Raw genomic sequence first — 24,934 nt, 5'->3', positions numbered from 1 at the left:
TTGAGGATGGAAACCCGATGATAGTGCTATATTGATATTCAGTGTCCTACAAAAAAAAATCCAAAACCGGGAGATGTACTGAGGTCCCCTGTCAGATACAATGCTGTGTGGAAGTCCATGGAGACGGAAAATATGATGGATAAATATCTGACTTAGTTCTTGGGAAGTAGGTAATTTTTTCAGGGCAGTGAAGTGAGCCATCTTAGTAAAGGAATCTATGGTGACCATGATAACCCGGTTTCCTGCTGATGGAGGTAGTGAACACATGAAATCAGTAGAAATGGTGTGCCAGGGAGCCGGTGGAACAGGTAATGGTTGTATTAATCCTGCAGGTCTGGTACGGGGAATCTTTACTTGAGCACATTTGGGACAAGCCTGAACGTATCTTTCGACATCTGATTTCCAGGTAGGCCACCAGAAAGATCGCGAGAGTAGTTCTTGTGTGGCCTTGATGCCTCTATGACCAGCAACCGGCAAATCATGGCACATTTGTAGTGCCTTTTCTCTCACTCCATTAGTAGGGAGGAACAACGGGTTCTTATAATAATAATACCCTTGCAGTTTACATATTAGGGGGTTTAGTTTCTTTAATTCTTGATCAGACAGGTTGGAATATTCCAGTTGTACCTCATCCAGGAAAGAATGAGCTACTCCGATGATTTTACTAGGCTCAAGTAGATACTGGGATGGGGTAGGAGTACAATCTGGATAACGGCGAGACAGAGCATCGGCAGGAATGTTTTGGGATCCAGGAATATAGGTTACATAAAAGTCATACTGACTGAAGAAAAAGGCCCAACGAGCCTGACGACTGTTCTGGCATAAAAGATTACATAAACATTGTAGATTACGATGGTCTGTTCTAACCTCAAAGGGCTCTTTGGAACCCATAAGAAACTGTCTTCACTCTAGGCAGGTTGTTTTCAGAGCTAACCCTTTCTAGTACTGAGTAATGTTGTTCCGACGCAGAGAGTACATGGGACAAATAGAAAACAGGATGTTCAAGACTGTCATCTTGTTGTTGTTGGAGTAAGGCAGCTCCGATGGCTCTTTCAGAAGCATCAGTAACAACAATAAATTGTTTGTTGGTATCTGGGTGTCTCAATATCGGTGCTTGAGTGAAGGCCTTTTTTAGACTCTGAAAAGCTATTTCAGCCGCCCTTGTCCAGACAAAGCCTTTCTTTAAATTCTCCTTTTTTAATGTTTGAGTTATGTGGCTGGTTTGTTCTGCAAAGTCTAAGATAACCTGCGATAAAAATTAGCCAATCCTAGAAAACATTGCGTTTCCTTAATAGAGGAAGGAGAATGCCAGTCTAGGATGGCTTGTACCTTTTCCTGGTCCATAGCTATTCCAGTGGGACTAAGGTGATTCTGGTTTACAGGACAGTTGATGTTCCCGGAGTCTTTGGAGGACTTGTTTCACGTGAGAGGAATGAAGTTCAGGACGTCTAGAATAAATAAGGATATCGTCTAAGTAGATGACGAACGTATGGTTCAAGAGATCAGAGAACACAGAGTCCATATATCTTTGGAAAATGGAGGGGGCATTAGTGAGGCCAAAAGGCATAACTCTGTACTCATAATGACCAAATGGGGTCCCGAAAGCAGTCTTCCACTCGTCTCCTTCTTTAATACGCAAAAGGTGGTAGGCTCCACGAAGATCCAGTTTGGTAAATCATTGAGCCCCTTTGACTGCCTCTAGTATATCCTTGATGAGGGGCAAAGGATAACGGTATTTTATATTTATCTTATTTACACCTCAAAAATCCAGGCAGGGACGAAAATCCTTCGTCTTCTTGGGTACAAAAAAGAGGGGCGCCCCTGCTGGAGAGGACGATGGTATAATAAGACTGCTATGTAAGTTTTCTTGCAGATACTCCCTTAGAACTTTCCTTTCAGGTTCCGTGAGTGAATACATCCTCCCAAAGGGAACGATAGTTCCAGGTTCCAAGGGAATATCACAATTGTAATCTTGATGTGGGGGGGTAACACAGGTCTGGATGGTTTTTGGAACACATCTTGAAATTCTAGATAGTGATCGGGGACTCCTTGGACTGTATTGTTGGAACATCCGGTAGTAATTTCAGTAGGCATCAACCTCTTGGGTGACCAATATGTGCCTGAAGCAAAGCAGTTCTCATGACAAAACTGTGAGGACAAGGAAATAGTCCAGGTTTCCCAATTTACATAAGGGTTATGTCTTATGAACCACGGAATTCCTAAAATGATAGTATGATTGGGGGATGATATGAGATCAAATGAGATGTGTTCTTGGTGGTTTCCAAATTGTAAACTTAGTGTCAGGGTGGTAGTATCAACTGGACCAGAGGATATTAAGGACCCATCCACTGTGTGTACTTGTTCTGGGATTTCTTTGGGTCGTGTTGGTATTTGTTGAGTTGTGGCCCAAGTCTTATCCATATATATGCCACTAGCACCACAATCAAGTAAAGCCATCGTTCTTTCTTGACAGAAGTCCGGTAACCATAACGTCACAGGTAACATAAACAAAGTTGTGGCATTGTCCTTGAATGAACTGATGGAAGGAATAGCAGATGATCCTGTCCCCTCCCTTATTACAGAGGACGGGAAGTGGCGTTTCGCGATGGCCTTTGAGGACGAACGGGGCAGGTATGAAGCATGTGGCCGGCAGCACCACAATACAGGCACAATCCTTTCTTACGTCTGTCTTCCCGCTCGCTAACGGAAAGTGGGCCTTGAGTGGTATCCACCTGCATAGGTTCACCTTGTGTGTCTCTGGCGGGAGGACGAGGTTCCTCGGGACGATGCATAAAGACACGTGAAGTGTTTGGCTGGGAAGATCCTCTACTCTTTCTCTTCTCCATACGTCGTTCTTGGAGACGGTATTCGATGGAAAGAGCTTGATCCATCAGACCACGAAGATCTTCAACTTGGGTGGAGTGTACTAACTCATCATTAATCTCCTCTTTAAGTCCTCTACGGAATAAAGTCACCAGAGTTCGTTCCACCCAGGTGGTCTCAGCCGCTAGCTGTCGAAAGCAAGTAATATATTGGAGGACATTTTGTGAGACTTGTTGGATGTCACATAAGGCTTCTTCCGCAGAAGCCTCCAATCCTGGACGACTAAACATCTGTTTAAACCGATTCACGAAGGCGGGATAGTCCGACAATACTGGGTCAATGGATGATACCATCGGGGTTGCCCAGGCCAAGGCAGGACCGGATAACGCACTGATAAGATATCCCACCTTTGTCATGGGAGAATTGGGTAGGTCGGAAGGCGAAATACACAGTTAATGCATCGAGGAACTCTCGCAGTTTACTTGGTTCACCAGAGAAACGAGGAGTAGAGGTGGAGACGGCCGGAACATCTGCACTGCGGAAAGCCAAAGCCTGTCGTACAGCAGCATTCTCATTGTGTAATTGTTGCAGTTCCTGAGCTTGTTGCTGAATGGTTGCCAGAAGAAATTGATCAGGATCTGCAGCAGCCGCCAATGTATCATCCATGGTGTTAGACAACGTCGGGAGTATTGGGCGCTGCAATCTGTCACGACTTACGTGCTGCTTTAACCTGGAGTCCGCAGAATGAGTGGCGTGGATCTTGTTCTTGAATGTTCCGCCTTGGCCCAGGTAGGGGTGACTCTTTCTGGTAGCCACGGTGCTGTATGCAATGGCTATGCCAAGAGCGGGCCGTGTCCCTCAGAAGTAGTGCCAGAGGGAAATAAAACCCTGAAAGGGGAAAAAACCTCCAAAAAGATAGGTTCCTGCAACAGGAACAAAATGAACAGGTAACAGCAGGAGCAAAATACAGGAAAATACACTGGAACCGACGAGAACCAGCACAGGAATTCAAGGAAATAGGAGGGAAGACACCATCCAAACAGAAAGTGTTGCAGCGCAAGAAGAGAAAGAATCACAGCCCTTAAATACCAACAAACAGGAAGCGACCAACAGGAAGTACAGGGACACCATCTTAGATAGGGAAAAACACATAGAACAGAATGGACTAGGAGCCATGGAGAGTAGGGAACAAGGAATGCTGGGAAGAGAAGGGTTATACGGGAAAGGGAGAAAAACATAAAGGAAGGCACAACCAGATGACAAGAAAAAAGAAGAAGAAAAGAACAGGTGAGTGGGGGGTCAGACCTGCCCGGGAGCGCGGTGCGCTAAAGAAGAATGAGGCCCCATGCGCAATTTGGGGCCTAAGGTGCAGAGCAGGCTGGGGACGAGGTGCGTCTTGGGACCGCGTGCCGCGGCTCGAGCCGAATGTTCAGCTCGTGCCGCGCGCATCGGCGCAACAGTTCCCTGTGTGGTGCCTAACTGTGTCACTGATGCACTGCTAACCAGAACCTCAGTACTTATGCTCCCTCTGTCGTTAAAATTGACACTGCATACTAGTGATCATTTTTACCAATTCTGATTGGCACACTTGAGCACCCTTATAATTCCCTAGTATATGGTACCTACGTACCCAGGATATTGGGGTTCCAAGAGATCCCTATGGGCTGCAGCATTTATTTTGTCATCCATAGGGAGCTCTGACAGTTCTTACACAGGACTGCCACTGCAGCCTGAGTGAAAGAACGTCCACATTATTTCACAGCCATTTTTGACTGCACTTAAGTAACCTATAGGTCACATTTATGTCTAACCCTCACTTGGTGAAGGTTAGGTGCAAAGTTACTAAGTGTGAGGGCACCCTGGCACTAGCCAAGGTGCCCCCACATTGTTCAGGGCAATTTTCCCAGACTTTGTGAGTGCGGGGACACCATTACACGCGTGCACTACATATAGGTCAATACCTATATGTAGCTTCACAATGGTAACTCCGAATATGGCCATGTAACATGTCTAAGATCATGGAATTGTCCCCCCATGCCAAATCTGGTATTGGGGTGCCAATCCCATGCATCCCGGGGCTCCAGCATGGACCCCGGGTACTACCAAACTAGCTCTCCGGGGTTTTCACTGCAGCTACTGCTGCTGCCAACCCACAGACAGGCTTCTGCCCTCCTAGGGCCTGAGCAGACCAGTCCCAGGAAGGCAGAACAAAGGATTTCCTCTGAGAGAGGGTGTTACACCCTCTCTCTTTGGAAATAGGTGTTAAGGGCTGGGGAGGAGTAGCCTCCCCCACCTCTGGAAATGCTTTGAAGGGCACAGATGGTGCCCTCCTTGCACAAGCCAGTCTACACCGGTTCAGGGATCCCCCAGCCCCTGTCCTGGTGCGAAACTGGACAAAGGAAAGGGGAGTGACCACTCCCCTGTCCATCACCACCCCAGGGGTGGTGCCCAGAGCTCCTCCAGTGTGTCCCAGACCTCTGCCTTCTTGAATGCAGAGGTGTGAGGGCACAATGGAGGCCTCTGAGTGGCCAGTGCAAGCAGGTGATGTCAGAGACCCCTCCTAATAGGTGCTTACCTTATTAGGTGGCCAATCCTCTTCTGAGGGCTATTTAGGGTCTCTCCCGTGTGTTTCTCTTCAGATAACGAATGCAAGAGCTCACCAGAGTTCCTCTGCATCTCTCTCTTCGACTTCTGCCAAGGATCGACCTCTGACTGCTCCAGGACACCTGAAAAACCGCAACAAAGTAGCAAGACGACTACCAGCAACATTGTAGCGCCTAACCCTGCTGGCTTTCTCAACTGTTTCCTGGTGGTGCATGCTCTGAGGGCTGTCTGCCTTCACCCTGCACTGGAAGCCAAGAAGAAATCTCCCGTGGGTTGACGGAATCTTCCCCCTGCTAACGCAGGCACCAAACTTCTGCATCACCGTTCCTCTGGATCCCCTCTCATCTTGATGAGCATGGTCCCTGGAGCACAGGAGCTTGATCCAAGTGACCCCGACAGTCCAGTGGTCCTTCTGTCCAAATCTGGTGGAGGTAAGTCCTTGCCTCCCCACGCCAGACAGTAATCCTGTGTACTGTGTGATCTGCAGCTGCTAGGGCTTCTGGGCACTTTTGCAAGGAATCCTTTGTGCACAGTATAGCCCAGGTCCCCAGCACTCCGTCCTGCATTGCTCAACTCACTGAGTTGACCACCGCTTCGTGGGACCCTCCTTTGTAGTGTTGAGATGACCGCTGTGCTCAGATTTCTTGAACGCCTGTTCAAGTGCTTCTGCGGGTGCTGCCTGCTTCTGCGTGGGCTCTCTGTACTGCTGAACGCCCCCTCTGTCTCCTCATCCAAGGGGCGACCTCCTGGTCCTTCCTGGGCCCGTGCAGCACCCATTTTCTTCAAATGCGACCTTTGCAACTAGCAAGGCTTGTTTGCTGTCTTTCTGCGTGGAAACAACTCTGCATCCTCCAGCACGCCGTGGGACATCTTCTGTGCAAAGGAGAAGTTCCTGGCATCTTCCTTTGTTGCAGAATCTTCAGCTTCTTCCACCCGGAGGCAGCCCTTTTGCACCTTCATCCGGGGCTTAGTGGGCTCCTGCCCCCCCCTGGACACTTTCGTGACACTTGGACCCCTTCCTTTACAGGTCCTCAGGTCTAGGAATCCGTCTTCAGTGCTTTGCAGTCAGTTGTTGTCTTTGCAGAATCTCCTTTCACGACTTTAGTGTGTTTCTGGGGAAGTAGGGTAACTTTACTCCTACTTTTCTGGGTCTTGGGTGGGGTATCTTGGACACCCTTAGTGTTTTCTTACACTCTCAGCGACCCTCTACACACTACACTAGGCCTGGGGTCCATTCGTGGTTCGCATTCCACATTTAGAGTATATGGTTTGTGTTGCCCCTAGGCCTATTGCATCCTATTGTATTCTACAGTGTTTGCACTACTTTTCTAACTGTTTACTTACCTGATTTTGGTTTGTGTGTATATTTTGTGTGCTTTACCTACCGCCTAAGGGAGTATATCCTCTGAGATATTTCTGACACATTGTCACTAAAATAAAGTACGTTTATTTTTAGTAACTCTGAGTATTGTGATTCTTATGATATAGTGCTATATGATATAAGTGGTATAGTAGGAGCTTTGCATGTCTCCTAGTTCAGCCTAAGCTGCTCTGCTATAGCTACCTCTATCAGCCTAAGCTGCTAGAACACTACTAATCTACTAATAAGGGATAACTGGACCTGGCACAAGGTGTAAGTACCATCAGGTACCCACTATAAGCCAGGCCAGTCTCCTACACCCAGTGATTATGCTTTCTCTCCCTTAAATGTGGTTGCTGGTTACTGTTAACACAGTATTTCACCCACAGCTGGCATACTGGTGCTCCCTTTTAAGTCCCTATATATGGTACCAGGGCACTAGAGTTCCAGGGGATCCCAATGTGCTGCAGCATACATTGTGCCACTCATAGGGAGCCCTAAGGTTTCTGCAGGACTGCCATTGCAACTTGAGTGAAAAGGTGCAAGCACCCTTTCACGGATATTTACTGCACCAGTTCACTTACAAGTCACCCCTATAGCAGGCCCTCCAGTACAGCGGGCAGGGTGCAAAGCACCTGTGTGTGAGGGCACCCCTGCACTAGCTGAGGTGCCCCCACAACCTCCAGGACCATTTTCCCGGACTTGAGTGCGGGGACGCCATTTAACACGTGTACTGGTCACTACCTATGTCCAGCTACATATTGGTAACTCCGAACTTGGGCATGTTTGGTATCAAACATGTTGGAATCATACCTCAAGGCATTTGCAAGTATTGGTTGTATGATTCCATGCACTCTGGGGGCTCCTCAGAAGACCCCCAATATTGCCATTTTAGCCTTCTGAGGTTTTCCAGGCAGCCCCAGCTGCTGCCACCTCACAGACAGGTGTCTGCCCTTCTGTTGCTTGAAAAACGCGAGACAAGGAAGGAAGACCAAAGGATTTCCTTTGGGAGAGGGGTGTTTCACCCTCTCCCTTTGGAAATAGGTGTTACAGGCCTGGGAGGGGTAGCCTCTCCAAGCCACTGGAAATGCTTAGAGGGGCACATTTGGTGCCCTCTTTGCATAAACCAGGCTACACCGGTTCAGGGACCCCCAGTCCCTGCTCTGGCGCGAAACTGGACAAAGGAAAGGGGAGTGACCACAACCCTGTCCATCAGCACCCCAGGGGTGGTGCTCAGAGATCCTCCAGAGGGTCCCTGGGTTTTGCCGTCTTGGATTCAAGATTGGTTGGGAACTCTGGGAGCATGTGAGTGGCCAGTGCCAGCAAGTGACATCACAGCCCTCCCCTGATAGGTGCCAACCTGATTAGGTGACCAATCCCCCTTTCAGGGCTATTTAGGGTCTCTCCTTTGGGTGGTTCCTCAGATTCGGATTGTAAGACTCCAACAGGAATCCTTTGTATCCTTCACTTCTACTTCTCACTGAAGAAACTGCATCAGGACCCTTCAGGAACTCTATAAGCTGCAACAAAGGAGCAAGACGCCTTCTGCAACATTGTACCTCTGGCTCCTGCCAGCAACTGCAACTGTTTCCCAGTTGTGCATCCTCTGAAGACAGCCCGTCTTCAGCCTGCATCAGAAGAGCAAAGGAATCTCCCTTGGGGGAAGGAGTAACTCCCCTGCTTCAGAAGGCAATGATGACCGGCTGCGTGGAACCTGCATCACAGGTGGTGGACTGAATTGGTCCTGACGGTTCTCTCTTCCAGTTCCAGCTGCCCCACTTTGTGGAGGTAAGAGCTTGCCTCCCCACGCAAGACAGTACCCCCGTGCACCGCATGTTTTGCAGCTGCCAAGACTTGCTGGTATCCTTCCTTCAAGTCCTTCGTGCATCTTTTCTGAGTGGTTCTCCAGCGGCGTGGTAGCCTTTGTCGTAGTGCTGCGTGGGCCTCTTCTGCAACTTTCTTGTCCCCGTGCTGTGAGACTCCTGTGTGCGCTGCCTGATCTTCTGTAGGATCTCTGAGTTGCTGAGGGCCCTCTCCGACTCCCCCCTCCTGAGGAGAGTCCACCTGGTCCTTCCTGGTCCCGGGCAGCACCATTCTCTGCTAACCGTGTGCTTTGCATTTGCCAAGGCTTGTTGGCAGACTCCGACGAAGCAAACCCGAACACAATTCTCCATCCGGTGTGGGACAACACTTGCACCCTCCAGGAACCTGACTTTGTGTTCTTGGGTGCAGTGCTGACTTTTCTTCTTCACCTGTGGTTCTCCTTTTGCACCTTCATACAGGTTAGCAGGGGCTCCTGCCCTTCCTGGACTCTTATGTGCTTCTTGGACTTGGTCCCCTTTTTCCACAGGCCTTCTTGTCCAGGAATCCACTGTTGGTGTCTTGCAGTCTCTTCAGGGTTTTGCATAATTCTTCTTCGAGTTTCTGTGTGTGTTCTGGGAAGTTATTGTAATTTACTCCAGCTTTCCTGGTCACTGGGGTGGGTTCTAGTACTTACCTTTGGGGTTTTCTAGTACTCCCAGCTCTCCTCTACAACACTACACTTGCCTAGGTGGGAGACCGACTTTCGCTTTCCACTTTCTAAGTATATGGTTTGTGCTCCCCCTAGGCCCATTTCTAACTATTGTGATTTTCACTAATTGCACCTGCTTTCTTACTGTTTTAATGCCTATTTCTGCATACTAGGGAACATAATTTGTGTACTACTTACATTCTAAGGGGGTATAGTCTCTATAGTATTTTTGGCATTTGTGTCACCAATATAAAGTACCTTTATTTTTGTAACACTGAGTATTTTCTTTCATGTGTGTGACTACAGTGGTATTGCAGGAGCTTTGCATGTCTCCTAGATAAGCCTTGGCTGCTGCTCCATAGCTACCTCTAGAGAGCCTGGCTTCTAGACACTGCCTACATTTAACTAAGAAGGGATAACTGGACCTGGTATAATGTGTAAGTACCATAAGTACTCACTACACACCAGGCCAGCCTCCTACAAGCTTGGATACCCCTAAGTGTTTAGTTTTGAAAAGTGTACAGGTTGGCTAGGTTTCCCTAGGTGCTGGCTGAGCTAGGGTCCAAAATCTAGAGGTACCCATACTGGAAATAAAGGGTTGGTTTTCTATGAAAAAAGTGCTCCATCCTTGTTGCGTTTTGAGCCATTTCTTGTCACAGTCACCAAGCCTACCTACTCAAGTGAAGTACCATTTCTATCTGAAGACTTGTGGGAGCATAGACTAGTGGCAAATTTATTACTGATTGGATTTTACTACATTTGTGCCTTTGAAATGTAAGCCAGTGCATAAGAAAGAAAACATTTGGAAAAATGCCCTCTAAATCATAAGCTAGTACGGGTACCCACAAATTCAGAGATGTACAAATAACCACTGCTCCTAAATTCCATATCTTGTGCCCATTTCAGAAATGCATAGGTTTCCTTTGTGATTGTGATATATGAACTGGCCTATACTCGGTACTCAATGAAAAAACACTATACGGTGCAGCTCAGCTCTTGGCTATGGGTACCTTGGGTTCTTGGAGAACCTACAAACCCTCCATATCGACAAGGGTCTAGCAGACATAATAGTATACTGCTTTTATAAATCAGCCATTGTGACAAACATTTACAGCTGAAGATGTCACAAATGCCTGTTTTTTCTACTCATTTTCAATTTTTCTTTATTTCAACAGATATTTTTCTTGGGAAAAGCTTGAGGGATCTACACACACGACCTCTTGCTGAATTCGGAATGTTGTCTACTTTTCACAAACCAATAGCTTTTCTGCATCACCCATGGGTTTCTCACTGGTTTCCACCACAAACTGGAAGTAGGCTGAGAGCACAAAAAATAGGAAAAATGGCCTACCTCTTTGAAAAATGCCAAAACTGTGGTACAGAATTAGGTTTGTTGATTCAGCTCTGCATGTTCCTAAAAGCTGGGAAGATGATGGCTTTAGTACAGCAAACTGTTCACGGAAGCCATTTGAAGGGGGGAAACCTGTAACTTTTATCTGGAGCATTTTGTCCCTATTTTACTCAAAAAACACAAATGTTTGCTACGTTTCGCCTATTTTCTCAGTCCCCTCCAGGGCAATCCACAAACCCTGCTTCCATATGTCATTATTCCCCATCTTTGTCTTGCTTCTTCTTTTTCTGCATTTCTCTTTCGCTCTGGAACAAAGTCTTATGATGAAAAGGTCCCTGTCTCCGAAACTTACTGCTGGTGCCCACCATCTGCAACCAACAGCACAAAATTAAGTACTACAGTGAATGAACTGTGTAAAGACAAGTTATAAATCTTGGACTTTCTGTTTATATTTCCTAAATTAGGATGTATCGCTAGCGGAGTCTGTGAAATTCTGAAACTCTGCAAACCCATTTTCTTTAAAAGGAAGCAGCAGGCTACTGCCAGGAAGAAGTGAGTTATGTACCGACTGACAGATTTCATGACTTGGCTCAGCGATGGCATTTATACATGGGCTAGCTTTAACAAAATGGAATTGTTTAGCATGGATCAACGGTCAGTAATCCACTCATATACCAGTTAGGATAAACCATACATCGAAACCGGTCACCTTTAGCTTTCAGAAATGATTAATCACTGTTGGATACAGTAACAAGGCAGAAGCCATGCTAGTGATGCCACCAGAGATGAGCTTCGTTATATGGTGTCTGCATGAGAAAAGTAACCACCATCACACCATCTGGTTTCTCTTAGATTTTAAGTGCGGGTCATGCGTTTCGTTTTTGGCTGCAGGGCACATAGTTGAAGTCACTTCAGCAGAACCTTTGCAAAAGACTATCAATTTAGAAAAAAAGGTGCAAAAGGCTATTTAGAAATGGGTTTTGATTTTCAGTTCTTAAAGTCTAACAACTTTAACCTAATGTTTCCCCAACAATGTCCTAACTCCTTCTGAAACTTGGTGTTAATGTTCAAGGCAAGAGATTTCAGGAGAAAAAAAAATCTTTTGGAGTCCGTTTACAAAAAAATAAAACGTTTGCATATCTTACCTCGTCTGTGATCTGACCGCCAAACGTCACCCATGTTCCTGCAAAGAAATACGGTTCAATTCACAATCAGTACTTGAACAAAAAAGTTATATTCAATCAAATCCTGCACTAAACCCCCCAACATGGTAACTGGTCAATTTAGTTTGTGAATGTATAATGTTAACTGACCAGGCAGATGGACGCAGAAAATAGAGGTATAAACAAAAGGTTAATGTAAAAACATACAGAAAAGTTACACATGTTTTAAATTAAAGTTTGTACATTAAACGTAATAAATGAAAAACTAAAGGAACACTGGTCGTAACAAAAAAACTCTTCAAGTAATGACTTAAATATTCAGGTCTGGTATACCCTGTAAAACATGTATGGGAAATTGATCCTTTTGGACTGCCCTGTTTTAGCCAGCTTCTCACATGCACTGGGCTTCACCAAACTGAAGCTATTCAAACTACAGCTCCACCGTTCACTATTTTAGATTCATAAGTCTTTGACAGGTTCTAGGAATCTTGTTTTAACAGACGGTTATACATTGACACAGTGACAACATTATTTTCTAGTTTAGAATTTCATAATAAAAAGGTAAAAGGATTTTCTTTCGAAAAGAAGTGGTAAAACAATGAATGTCTAGTGCTGCCTTCTTAGAAAATGAGTCAGTTTTTGTACACACACTGGTAAAGCCTCTAGCCTCACAACTGAGATGTCTGCTGGGAAAGTCAGTTGGTAAAGAGGACGGGAAGGGGCAAGAAGTTGTCAAGTAAGACACTTGATTAACAGCAATAAATGCAATTATGAAGAAGGACATGAAAGAGCAGAATAGCACGATTCATGGCAGAATAGATCACCTGGCTAGGGAGAAGTGGCAGAAAAAGCATCGAAGGAGGGTTAAAAGAGAGATAAACATGTTTGGAAACGATGCTGAGTTAGTGAGTGCTTCAGATGAGGAAAAGTAAGTAATGTGAGTTAAGGGAAGTAAAGCAAAAGAAATATGTGTCCAATTTAGAAAGAGGAAATTCTTTAAATGTAGGAGAAAAGAAGACCTAAACAGAACAAGAGACTTGTAGTGAAGTAAAATGGGGGAAATGGTCATAAATTCATTGGTGAATTAAAAGCAGAAGGCGTGGCAAAGGAGTGAGGACTGAAAGTTGGCAGCATGCAGGAAAAGGGTAAAGAAGTAGAGCAAGAAATCCTGAGACAGGAGTTAGAGAAGGGTCCTGAACAGCAAAAGCAAGAGCGAGAGGGTGAGGAGCATGGCTTGACACCAATGGCGTAAAGAACAAGAGAGAGGAGCTCCCGCTTCGGCATCCCCCATCCGGACCCATCCTGCCACACTACCCAATGGAACAACATACCCCAGCAGGAAAGCACCAGCCGCCACGAGGAGGTCCGGAGCATCCACACTGCCTGGGGTAGCTCGAAGGAGAGACAGACAAGATGGTGGACCCAACCACTTAACAGACAGCAGGCTGCTCCCGGTCTGGTTTCCCCAGCCACAGCTGCCGAATTCTGCTGCAGCGCTGACTCGGGCAGGTGGCTGGCTCATCCCTCCCTCAGCTGGACTTGCCGGTGGAAAGCCAGCACATTTACTGATCACACCTCCAGACAGCTGCAGACACAGAACCTGGGGTGGGAGGCCACGTGTTGCCGGGACAAAGCTAAGGGTGTGGGGAGCTCTTGGGAGAGCACCGCCTCATCAGCAAGACCAGCATTACATACCCCAGCAGAGCGGTGAGTACCTAATTAACGATCTGGACCCCCTGACCCAACCGTATCACAGCACCAGCAAAAGTTTCACCATACCCCAAAATGAGCAGCAAGACTTTAGAAAACAGTCGTGACTCTAGGCCACCGTCTACGGGCCGCAGATAGAGAATGCTGCGATTCTCCCTGCAAATTAGAGGTTGGGGGGGAACAACCTTCACCAGTGGATATAGCGCCGCAGCAAAGGGTGAACAACTAAATCACTAATGAGTCACCAAGGAAGACCAAGAACATAAAGGGGCTCCAAAATTAAGAAAACCCAGAGCTCTGGTGCAACAAAAGCGCAACTAATCTACATCACCCAATATTATAGACAACATAGGAAAACATACATTTCCCCCTCACTAATACAAGCTGATCAGCGATACAACCCCCCCACCACCACCACCGACAACGTGTACCGCAAAAATAGTGGCCTTGAGATCTGAGGTGAAACCACCTGGACTTCTAATCCAGGTATGAGCCGAGCTGGAAACTCAGCACTGCTGGCCACCTCGACCACAGGAAACTCCTGATGAACTACACAGACTGTGGAGCCCTAGAGACACTTACACATTGCTGAAATGGGAAAGACCAGCAGACGGAGAGAACCGGACACGGACATCAGCGGAGCGAGTCACCTCAACAAAGAGGTACCTAGCCGAAATACCCCCAGAACTCTCATCCGCTGATGATCGCCTGACCACACTAGAGCAGAAAGTGCAGACAGGAAGCTCGCATGAAAGATGCTGAGAACAAATCCCGCCGAAATAACATACAAGTGTGTAGGCCTATCAGAAAAAGTCGAGCACAACAATATGCTCTCATATCTCGAGAACTGGATAAGCACACAGGTGACACCGGAGGAGCTCTCTCCTTTCTACGCTTTGGAAAGGGCACACAGAGTACAGGCTAGACCACTGCCCCTGGGAGCTCCGCCGAGCCTAGTCGTGGCCCGATTGTTACATTATAATGACCGGGACTATATCCTTAGTCAAGCCAGAAAGAGGAGAGAACTGACAGTCGAGAACAGTACAGAGTGTATCTTTCCTGACTTCTCAAGGGAAGTGCAACAACAACAGGCCACCTTCCTGGAAGCAAAGAAAAAACTCTGAAATATGGGTATCCCCTATTCGATGCTGTTCCCAGCCAGACTGTGAGCGGCAGTGGAGGAGGATGAATTTTTCTTTTGAACACTTCAGGAAATATGGGACTAGCTAGACCTGTAACCACAAGTCAACCCTGAATGCAGATAGCGGGTGGTGGTTCCAAAGAAAAACGAAATTGTAGCTGTAGAAGGGCAACAGGAGAGACAGGTGATGGAATCGGTAGCATTGTTAAGTGGGGGAGGAACGAGCCCCACATCAACTGAGAATGGTGAAGACGAGCAGGGCATAGAATCAGATGGAGAATACAGCTCTTCAATGCTCACAAGCACCGAACTATCAGCAGTAAAGCCAGGGACCTCAGAAGATATTATATGAACTCATATGATGACTGTAGCCGAGGCCTCATGGAGGGTACCAATTAATGCTTCCTCCCATAGACTGGAGATTACTATCCTATTTCAGCGTCGCTGGGTGGAGGATACATGGAGGGGGACCTTGCACATCCACAAACCACTCTTTGTTTAGCCTGTGGGACCCCACGAGCGTTAATACTTTGATTGATTGTTTGGATGGGGGGTCGTTGCATACTTGTTCTGGGGAGTGGGAATTGGAATAACTGTTTGTTTCTTAAACTGGAGTTACAATGCTGCATCCCACGAAGGACAGTAAAATAGAGGTGTGCACAGGAAAAATGGACAGTGGGCATGCGTGGCGTTTGGTGCTGGGGGTGGGAGCAAGGTTGCAGACGAGACAGATGGCGGACTCTGAACTATATGGTCATATCATGAAACATTAGGGATATGCATACAACATTGAAATGCTACCAAGTGTTCTCATACTTGCAATGAAGAGCGAGCCACATAGCAATGTTGCAGGATACACACATGGCAGCCAAAGAGGATGCATCCTAACAGTATATTTCAGGCCTCTCCATCACTTCTATCTACTCTGCTTATGCTGGAGGAACCATCATATTGTTTAGGGCGGGAGTCCCATTTCAAAGAACTGAAGAAGTCACAGACCCTGAAGGCTGCTATGTGGTGTTAACAGACCAACTGGAAGGCAGAGACATAGCCCTTATTTGTATATATGCACCAAATACAGACCAGCAAACGTTCCTCGTGACACTATTGGGAACAGTCACCCCTTATCTACTCTACTGTGTAATGATGGGAGGAACTTTAATTGCGTAATAAACCCCACCATCAACAGATCACACTACCCCCTTCTCGGAATCCCCTTTACGTCATGCAGCCTATGTTTTCGCAGACTGGCAAACCCAATGGGGACTAATAGACCCAAAGCGCCACCTCTAGCCGCAAACACAAGTCTATTATTTTTTCTCCAATCTGCACGAATTACACATACGCCTAGACACATTTCTTTGTACCCCAGTGGTACATGGTCAGGTACACGCCTTGTACCGAGCAAGGACAATTTCTGACCACAACCTTGTCCTACTACACTTACATTGGGAACATACCAGACCCCGCACCCTGACCTGGCATCTGAAACTTGAGTCACTTGAAGACCTGTGTGACGATAGGGGACCAAATCAGACAATATTTTGTAAAGAACGCAGGCACGGCCCCCTCCACCCCAGACACTATTGGATGCCTTTAAAACGGTGACCTGAGGTATATGCATAGGCGAATCTATGGGAATTCGGGGCATGTTGACAAGCAAGGTCACAGATGTGGAACGCAAGCTGAGGGACACAGAAAAAAAAGAGACCAGGCATCCCTAGCTGCAGGAGGCAGTGCTCAAAGCTAAAGAACTAATAGCGGACCAAACAGAGACTTCACTGCTTCGATTTAAAAAAAGCTATATGATAAGGGCACATGCTGAAAGAGATAAGTCGGGAACTCTACTAGCATGGCTAGCGAACCGACAAAGAGGGGGTCACCAATAGTGAAAATTAACATCGCTCGGGGGCTTAAGTTACATAGACAAGAAGAGATCAATCAACACTTTCTTAGCTATTATACCACCCTTTACATCTGTAACATACAGTGTACGGAGGTTGACATACAGACCTTCTTAGAACCACTAACACCACCAAACCTTATTAGAGAGGAAAAAGAGGCACTAAGTGGAGACATTGAGCTACCAGAAATTAGTGCGACCATAAAGGGCTTAGCTAGAGGGAAAACGCTCCGCACAGACGGCTTACCCATCGATATTCCATGCTATATATTTAGATGAGTTGGATCCTAAACTTGTAGAATTGTCTTGAGCAGCCAGGGACCTGTGATGCTTGCTGGAAACAACTAGAGAATCATTAATAGTCCTACTGCTGAAACCCAGCAGATCGTCGCAAGAGAGTAAAGTATACCGCCCAATCAATGCTTAATACGGATTATAAAATCCTTAGTCCAATCCTGGCTACAAGGCTATTGCATGACCCACATTGTCCATCCTGACCAAGCAGGATTTATACCAGGACGCAACACAGCCCAAAACATCAGGAGTCTCCTCATCTTAATAGAAACTGAAATTCAAGGAAAAGAAATGACTGCCATATTAGCAGTAGATATCGAGAAGGCTTTTGACAGCCTAGAGTGGAAATACCTCTATAGAGTGCTGGAACACTTGGAGCTGGGCAGCGGCATCCTAGCATGGACAAAGTTTCTATACGCAGACCCTTCGGCAAGAGTGTGAACACGTTGTACGAACTCTGAAACATACAGATGGGAATGGGGGACGAGGCAGAGGTCCTCCCTCTCGCCCTTGTTGTTCGTGCTGGCCACAGAACCCCTGGCCAGCCATGCGAGGGCAGGTCACTGGTACCAAGGGCTAACACACGGCAATTCTTCTCAACGGATAGCACTCTTCGCAGATGATCTGCTGATGTTTCTATGGAACACTTCAACTGACCTAAGAGGAGACAGAGACCTCCTTGAGAGATTTGACTCCATAACAGGCCTACAGGTCAATTGGCAGAAATCGCAATTATTCCCAATGACAGCAAATCGATAACCACCAGTGGGCCTTGTCTCAGTCCCCTCGGAACCTCGGTAGCTACCCCGTCTGGGAGTAATGATTTATCATTCCCGGGCCTGACCTTCAAGAGGGAAATATAGGCCAAGCAATCAGAGCTTTGAAAACCAATCTGGACTTTTGGAAGATGCTCCCATTATTCATGGCGGGGAAAGTATCACTGCTCAAGATATTGGCCCTCCCGAGGTTACTGTATTACTTCACAGTCCTCCCACTCTAGACACCCACAACAACATTTCAAGAATTAGACTCCCTGATAACAGCATTCATATGGGGCTCGGGACGGCGACAGGTATCGCTTCCAACTATGAAGAGATCAAGCATCGAGGGTGGACTGGTGGTCCCCGACTTCGAACTGTACTGCTTGGCAGCACAGCTGGAGTGGTTCACACAATGTAAAGCAGGCAGGCAAACTCAGAATCGTGAAATGGGCACGCTTGTCCCAGATCTCCCTCAACTAATAGGAGTATTACTGAAAACTAACTGCCCCACGACCACAGACACCCAAAGGTTTTGGGTTATACTAAAATATTGGAATAGATGCCTCCAAAAAACATGTACGAGAATCCCTAACTTACCTGACATACTGATGACTATGTTAACATCACTAGCTCATGGAGGAGACTGCGGGAGGGCATATCGGACTAAGTTGAAGTGGGCGCAGTGAGGTTTGGAGACTTATATAGAGATGGGGGCTCCTCTTATTTGATGAGTTTCAGCAGGAGTTTGGATTCCAACAAGAACACTTTCTCCTACACTGACACTCCGGGCAAACTCGAACCGCAACTTCATGCAGCTTGCCAATACAAAGTACTATCATCAGGCACTTTTAAGGCAGTAACGTCTCTATACAGGGCAATGCGAACTGACACTACGGCCCCTTGGGACCATGCGAACTAGATGGGAGGAGGATCTTGGAATTCCTATACCAGAGGGGGACTAGGAGTTGATATTAGAGAGGAGACCAAAAGTGTCCAGAAGCACCTGACTTAAATTAATCCATTTTTACATATAGCACAGGACCTCTCTCACCCCTGGATGCCTTCACAAACACTTACATGTAGCTCAGGCAAAATGCAGAGAAGAAAAGGCTGAGTTGCCGCACATGCTTTGGACCTGCTCAACTCTGACTGACTATTGGGAAGATGTGACCATACTAATGGCCGATGTTACATCACAGGACATTCCTTGTACCCCTGGTCATTGTCGCCTACACTGGTTCCCACACACCTCCAAGAACGGAGCTACAAGCAGATTTCAGGACCTGGCATATGTCTTAGCAAAGAGAGATAACTGGGGGCTGGGGATCCAAAACTATGTTGCTGGAAAAAATGAATTCGAAAGATGGGCGGTATACGAGGGGGCAGTGTTGATTCGGGACGATAGAAGGGTTAGAGGATCTTATGACTTAGCTGGGGCCTGGGAACAGCTGGTAGATTGCCTGAAGAACACTGACCAGCCATCTCCTGTGGGAACCCCCTGGGGCCTCACCAATTGCTCCTCATCGCTTCACCACTGACCAAAGCATGTGCAGAACTACAGGTGCACTACTGGTGGCCTCCGCCACAAAACGACCACGCAATTACAAGACAAGATCTGCAGAGAACCAGAACATACCATTGCACTGCACTTGCTTAATCTCTGGATTTATGGGGATTGCTGCATGGGACACAGGGTGGGACTGGGTCACGTGAGTTGTCATATGGTATCATGGATGACTGCATAGACTACTTATTGCTTTTCTGTGTAATTGTTAGAATACTGATGCAAAACTCAATAAAATGTGTTTAACAAAAAAGCGCAAGAGGAGGGGGTGCACTTAGGAAGTAGGAATAGAAATGGGGGGAAGAAGAGATGAAAACCAAAGAAGGTTTCACAGGTACAGCAAATTTAGGGGAGGTATAATGTAAAGCAAGAACAGAGCGGGCTTGCTTGGAAAGGTTATAAAGATGTTGCAATAAGTGAGGAGTAAGAGAAAAGGAAGAGGTTGGAAGCAACCAAATAGCCCCAGGGAAAAGAAAAGAAGTAGCAGGAAGTATTCTTGTCTTGGGGCACTAGGAGAAGGACACAGTGTGAAATTTCAACCCACCATACAAGCAACAAAGGATGCCTCCATGTTTTAGACAATCTGATAATTAAAGGGAAATCTGTGACAAGAGTTGAAGTATCTTATGAAGGAAAATGATGGCTTGATTGAGAGAAATAGAAAGGAGCAATCTGAAAACTGCAAGAGCATTATATGATGGTGCTGGGCAGCAAGATGGGTAGACTGCCACAAAGCTGTTAGCACGTGCATGAGGCCTGGTCTTTCCTTGACATGGTCAAAGCACGTGTCCACATAGGTAGACATTAGGTAGACGCTACATGAAAGGTTTATCCACCATCTCAGAGTGCCTGAAAGTTTCCACTTAGTGCTCGACTGATCAATTTGAGAGGATCCAAAGGAATTTCTCTTGTTCTGTTTCGAAAAGGGTTTTTTGGAAGCTAGGCTTGTTATGCACAGTCTTGTTTGTGAATATGCAGAGCAGGCTCACTAAAAATCTAGACTTGCTGAAATGTTTCTCTTATACATGTAAGTTTTAGAGAGAGCAGTAACTAGGGCGAGTAATTTAACAAAGTAAATATTTAGTTTTATATATCAGTATGGGGTGTAGGGTTTGTGTGTGATTTGTTTTTCCTAGATATTGGAAGATTTGGTCAAAATAAATATATTTTCTAACACCCTGAATGCAATTGTCTATCAATTAAAACAACTAAATATGATAATGTTCAGCCTGAGGTTCTCTCACTGTCAAATATTTTCAAGCTCGTAGAAGGTACATCTAAGATATAACCCTCGTTGTCTTGTTAGTAAAATACAATTGAAGTAATGTGCATTTTTTCAGGCCTTAGCAAGGGTGGGCCATGGAAGAGGCACAAACCACAAGAGATTAGCCCTTCTCAGCACATCAAACAGACTACTGGTCTTGAAGAAAAACACAAGTCTCGTAATTTCGGATGTTCCTAGTTCCCACCCTCATCAAATAGTCATGCGATCTGCAGATTGTTGGTTAGCTGACAGCAGCCAAAATCCAAGAGATAAACTGCAGGGGAGAATGAAGCATTACATAGGGAAATCTGACCCGGAATTACATATTCGCCCAATAATTCCTGATAAATCGGGGATCAACCCATAATCCACATTAATACCACATACCCTGAGTTAACGGAGCCCCCTTATTAATTTGATGGGGTCTATAATGACATGATCTAAGAAACAGTTGTGTTTAGATTGACTTACCTAAACCCAGACAAGACACTCTTAGTCCGGACTTTCCGAGATTTCTGAAAAACAGAACAACACTATTAAGGAACCATGGAAACAAGGGGACACATTATGCTTTAATTAATAACAACGTTAGTGTTGTATCTGCATGTTTTACTGCAGTTAGAATTCAGAAGCATCTTAATATATAAGCACAAGACACATTCCTGGTCTTCGATCACAAACTAAGGCTCTGGTGAAGAGTTCCACAATTTCTCAAATCTTGTCCGTATTTCCAACACTGTCGTTAGTATTTTCGGGTGTTTCTTTTACTATTACGGTTGGGAGTTTTATTTGTGTAACAGTACAGGAGCCAAGTGGAATGCTGAGGACTCCACTGAAAACAATGACAATGGCATGGCAGAAGGCCTCCAATGTCTGGTAGAGCTGTGCTGTTCTAACAGGCCAATTTTGTCTTTCTCTTTCTCCCATTTTAACTTGGAACATTCCAACCGCTGATAAAACAGTCCTCTAATAGCATTTTAGCCCTTGTGAATTGGGTCATACTATTCATTAAAGCCCCCCCCCAGCTCTATGACCCCACCTATGGCTCAGGCCCATCACTTAGGGAGAGGACCTTTATTGACCAGTATTGTCCTCGGAAATGGCAACTGCAGTCTGAGAGTCAAACAAATAACTAGCTATTGGAACCTTTAACAACAGGTATAGATAGATTTTGGAGGCTGTCTACAAAATTACATTAAATCACATATATGAGAAAATGTGCATCATTTCTAAACATTTTAGCACACTGCACAGAAAAGCTATATATATAATGAAAATTTCAACATCCTAAGTCACTGAATTAGGATTTATGTAATACGTCAATTTTAAGAAAGGCATAAAAATAGTGGAAAATGTGCCATTATTGTGGATTTGCCACCTTTGTAAATTTACAGTTTGTGACCCAATAGGTAGTGTATATCAATTTCTGAAACCATGCAAAAGAAGGTAAACAATAACAAGCTCATAAATTTGTGGGTATTCACAAACATTCTGCAGTTAGTTTCCAGCGGCTTTAATACCCGATGCAATAAAACCATCACATCAAACCATGAACAGAAATCAAAGCCTTTATAGTAGTTTGCATTTTGCGATTAGTTTCCCACCCTGGAAACACGTGCAATTTACTCATGTCCAAGACAGGGGTAAATTATTCCAAGGTGTCGCAATGAGTTTCTCAAAAGGGAAAAATGCCACAGTATGTAGAATTAATCATGACGATTTTACACTTAGTGGAAAATTCACAAGTTCATTTTGAGACTTACAATACTCCTCGAAAATCTACACCTGTCAGATTTGCAGGAGCACCCTGGCTTTCATTGTGAGTCATGTAAAGGAGAGGAATGCATTTTAAAAGTAAAAATTCCTCTTTTAAAACACTTCCTTCTGAATTGAAGTTATGTATGGCCCACTATCTCACACTCAGAATTATATCATTTATTACATGGATGCTCCATGGGAATAATAGGATATACTGAGTATCACAGCATGGATGCAGGTCTAGAACACTACTGGACAACTGCCTCATCAACAGCGAAATGTTCCAGAAAAGGAGAGGTGGAACAATGAAATGTTGGGTCAGAGGACTTATATAACTAATTATAGCTTTTCATTTCCTCATCATCCTTAATATGGCGCCAACCATTCCATGTGCTAATGTCACTCATGGTTGCCGAGCAAGTCATTAACACTAGCTGTTGGCCAACTAATGGCCGTAGCCACAAGAGTTAACAAGGAGGTTAAAGACTGTAACTAGAGCCACTGCCCACCTGTAACGTCAATAATGCTATGATCACATTAATCTATAGCTCATTTACTCTTCACTCTCTTTAATGAACCTCTTTCCATGTCCTCTTCCCCATCCACCAGCTGTTCCTGCTCTGCTTGTTGACAGCATTTTGGATGAACTGTTTTTCTGGTGGTTGCTCCACAGCAGTCATATATGGGCAGTTAATTAGCACATTCTTAACTTTTCAATTAATGTGCTCGCAAAGAGTTTGCCCAACATAAAGCAAACTTCCACCCTTTAACGCATGTAAAATGCAAATGAATAAGGTAAAAAGGGAGAGAAAAAAAATTGATTAAGATAAGTAGACAAACATAATGGTAAGACTAGAAGTGTAAACGAAGGTAGACAGGTGTAATACAAAAATATGCATATCAAATTCCCAAAATACACTAACTGCAACTATCTATATAGAGGGACGGTACTACAAAGTTTTTTCCATTGGTATGAATCCAGATACAATAATGCTTGACTAGCAATTGTTCACAGGTGTCTTCAATTTTATTTGACATGCTATACAGAAAAACAGATCACAATAGGTATCTGGGAACTAGCAATGCCATTTTAGGTCAAGCAAAAGACCTGCTTTCAGTGTACCAAAAACATACAGTGTTCTTTAAAGCACACCCATTCCACTTGCTTCTTATTCTATGGCTTGCCTTGTCTACCCTGCGTTTGCTCCTTCTCTAGAGCAAATCCTCTTGTGTCCTTCCACTGCTCACTTGTGGGGAACTACTTTTTTCTTTTTTGCTTACTCACCCCATGAGAATGCATGTTTTCTCTGGCTGTCTTTCTCATGTGCTTTGCTTGCCCCATGCTAATCTTTCTATCCCTCACTCTGTGTCGTACTCTCGCCATATGTGCTTCTCTCCTTCCGCACCCTCCTTGTTGCTCTCATCTGTGTGCTTCGCCCCAGTCTGTTTCTCTTGCTCATGCCTCTACCCATCCCCCACCTTGCTCACATCCTTATGCACTTGGTTTCCCTTACCGTACCACCCCACTCCCCACCTGTAGGAAAGTACCATCTTGCCTGGCATGTTACCCTCATATTTCACTGTATATATGTTGTTTTAGTTGTATGTGCCACTGGGACCCTGCCAGCCAGGGCCCCAGTGCTCATAAGTGTGCCCTGTATGTGTTACCTGTGTTATGACTAACTGTCTCACTGAGGCTCTGCTAATCAGAACCTCAGTGGTTATGCTCTCTCATTTCTTTCCAAATTGTCACTAACAGGCTAGTTACCAATTTTACCAATTTACATTGGCATACTGGAACACCCTTATAATTCCCTAGTATATGGTACTGAGGTACCCAGGGTTTTGGGGTTCCAGGAGATCCCTATGGGCTGCAGCATTTCTTTTGCCACCCATAGGGAGCTCTAACAATTCTTACACAGGCCTGCCTCTGCAGCCTGAGTGAAATAACGTCCACGTTATTTCACAGCCATTTTACACTGCACTTAAGTAACTTATAAGTCACCTATATGTCTAACCTTTACCTGGTAAAGGTTGGGTGCTAAGTTACTTAGTGTGTGGGCACCCTGGCACTAGCCAAGGTGCCCCCACATTGTTCAGGGCCAATTCCCCGGACTTTGTGAGTGCGGGGACACCATTACACGCGTGCACCACATATAGGTCACTACCTATGTGTAGCTTCACAATGGTAACTCCGAATATGGCCATGTAACATGTCTAATATCATGGAATTGCCCCACCAATGCCATCCTGGTATTGGGGAGATAATCCCATGATTCCCCGGGTCTCTAGCACAGACCCGGGTACTGCCAATCTGCCTTTCCCGGGGTTTCACTGCAGCTGCTGCTGCTGCCAACCCCTCAGACAGGTTTCTTCCCTCCTGGGGTCCAGCCAGGCTTGGCCCAGGAAGGCAGAACAAAGGACCTCCTCAGAGAGAGGGTGTTACACCCTCTCCCTTTGGAATAAGGTGTCAGGGCTGGGGAGGAGGAGCCTCCCCCAGCCTCTGGAAATGCTTTGATGGGCACAGATGGTGCCCATCTCTGCATAAGCCAGTCTACACCGGTTCAGGGATCCCTCAGCCCTGCTCTGGCGCAAAACTGGACAAAGGACAGGGGAGTGACCACTCCCCTGACCTGCACCTCCCCTGGGAGGTGCCTAGAGCTCCTCCAGTGTGCTCCAGACCTCTGCCATCTTGGAAACAAAGGTGCTGCTGGCACACTGGACTG

At 45.8% G+C, this 24,934-nt stretch overlaps 1 protein-coding gene across 23 annotated transcripts in view; it reads right to left on the bottom strand.

The window, feature by feature from the left end:
* Positions 1-24,934, bottom strand: part of KCNAB2 (potassium voltage-gated channel subfamily A regulatory beta subunit 2) — a 961,933-nt gene that overhangs the window by 319,790 nt on the left and 617,209 nt on the right. For all 23 annotated transcript variants that reach the window (XM_069239974.1, XM_069239987.1, XM_069239978.1 and 20 more), the window contains 2 exons: positions 20,922-20,965; positions 11,796-11,833 (listed from right to left, as the gene is read on the bottom strand). In XM_069239974.1, the coding sequence (XP_069096075.1) occupies positions 11,796-11,833; positions 20,922-20,965 (82 nt within the window). The remainder of the gene's footprint in view (positions 1-11,795; positions 11,834-20,921; positions 20,966-24,934) is intronic.

The sequence above is a fragment of the Pleurodeles waltl genome, chromosome 6 (assembly GCF_031143425.1).
Source record: "Pleurodeles waltl isolate 20211129_DDA chromosome 6, aPleWal1.hap1.20221129, whole genome shotgun sequence".
In the NCBI taxonomy this organism is placed as follows: domain Eukaryota; kingdom Metazoa; phylum Chordata; class Amphibia; order Caudata; family Salamandridae; genus Pleurodeles; species Pleurodeles waltl.
This window is presented reverse-complemented; position numbering and strand designations above follow the sequence as displayed.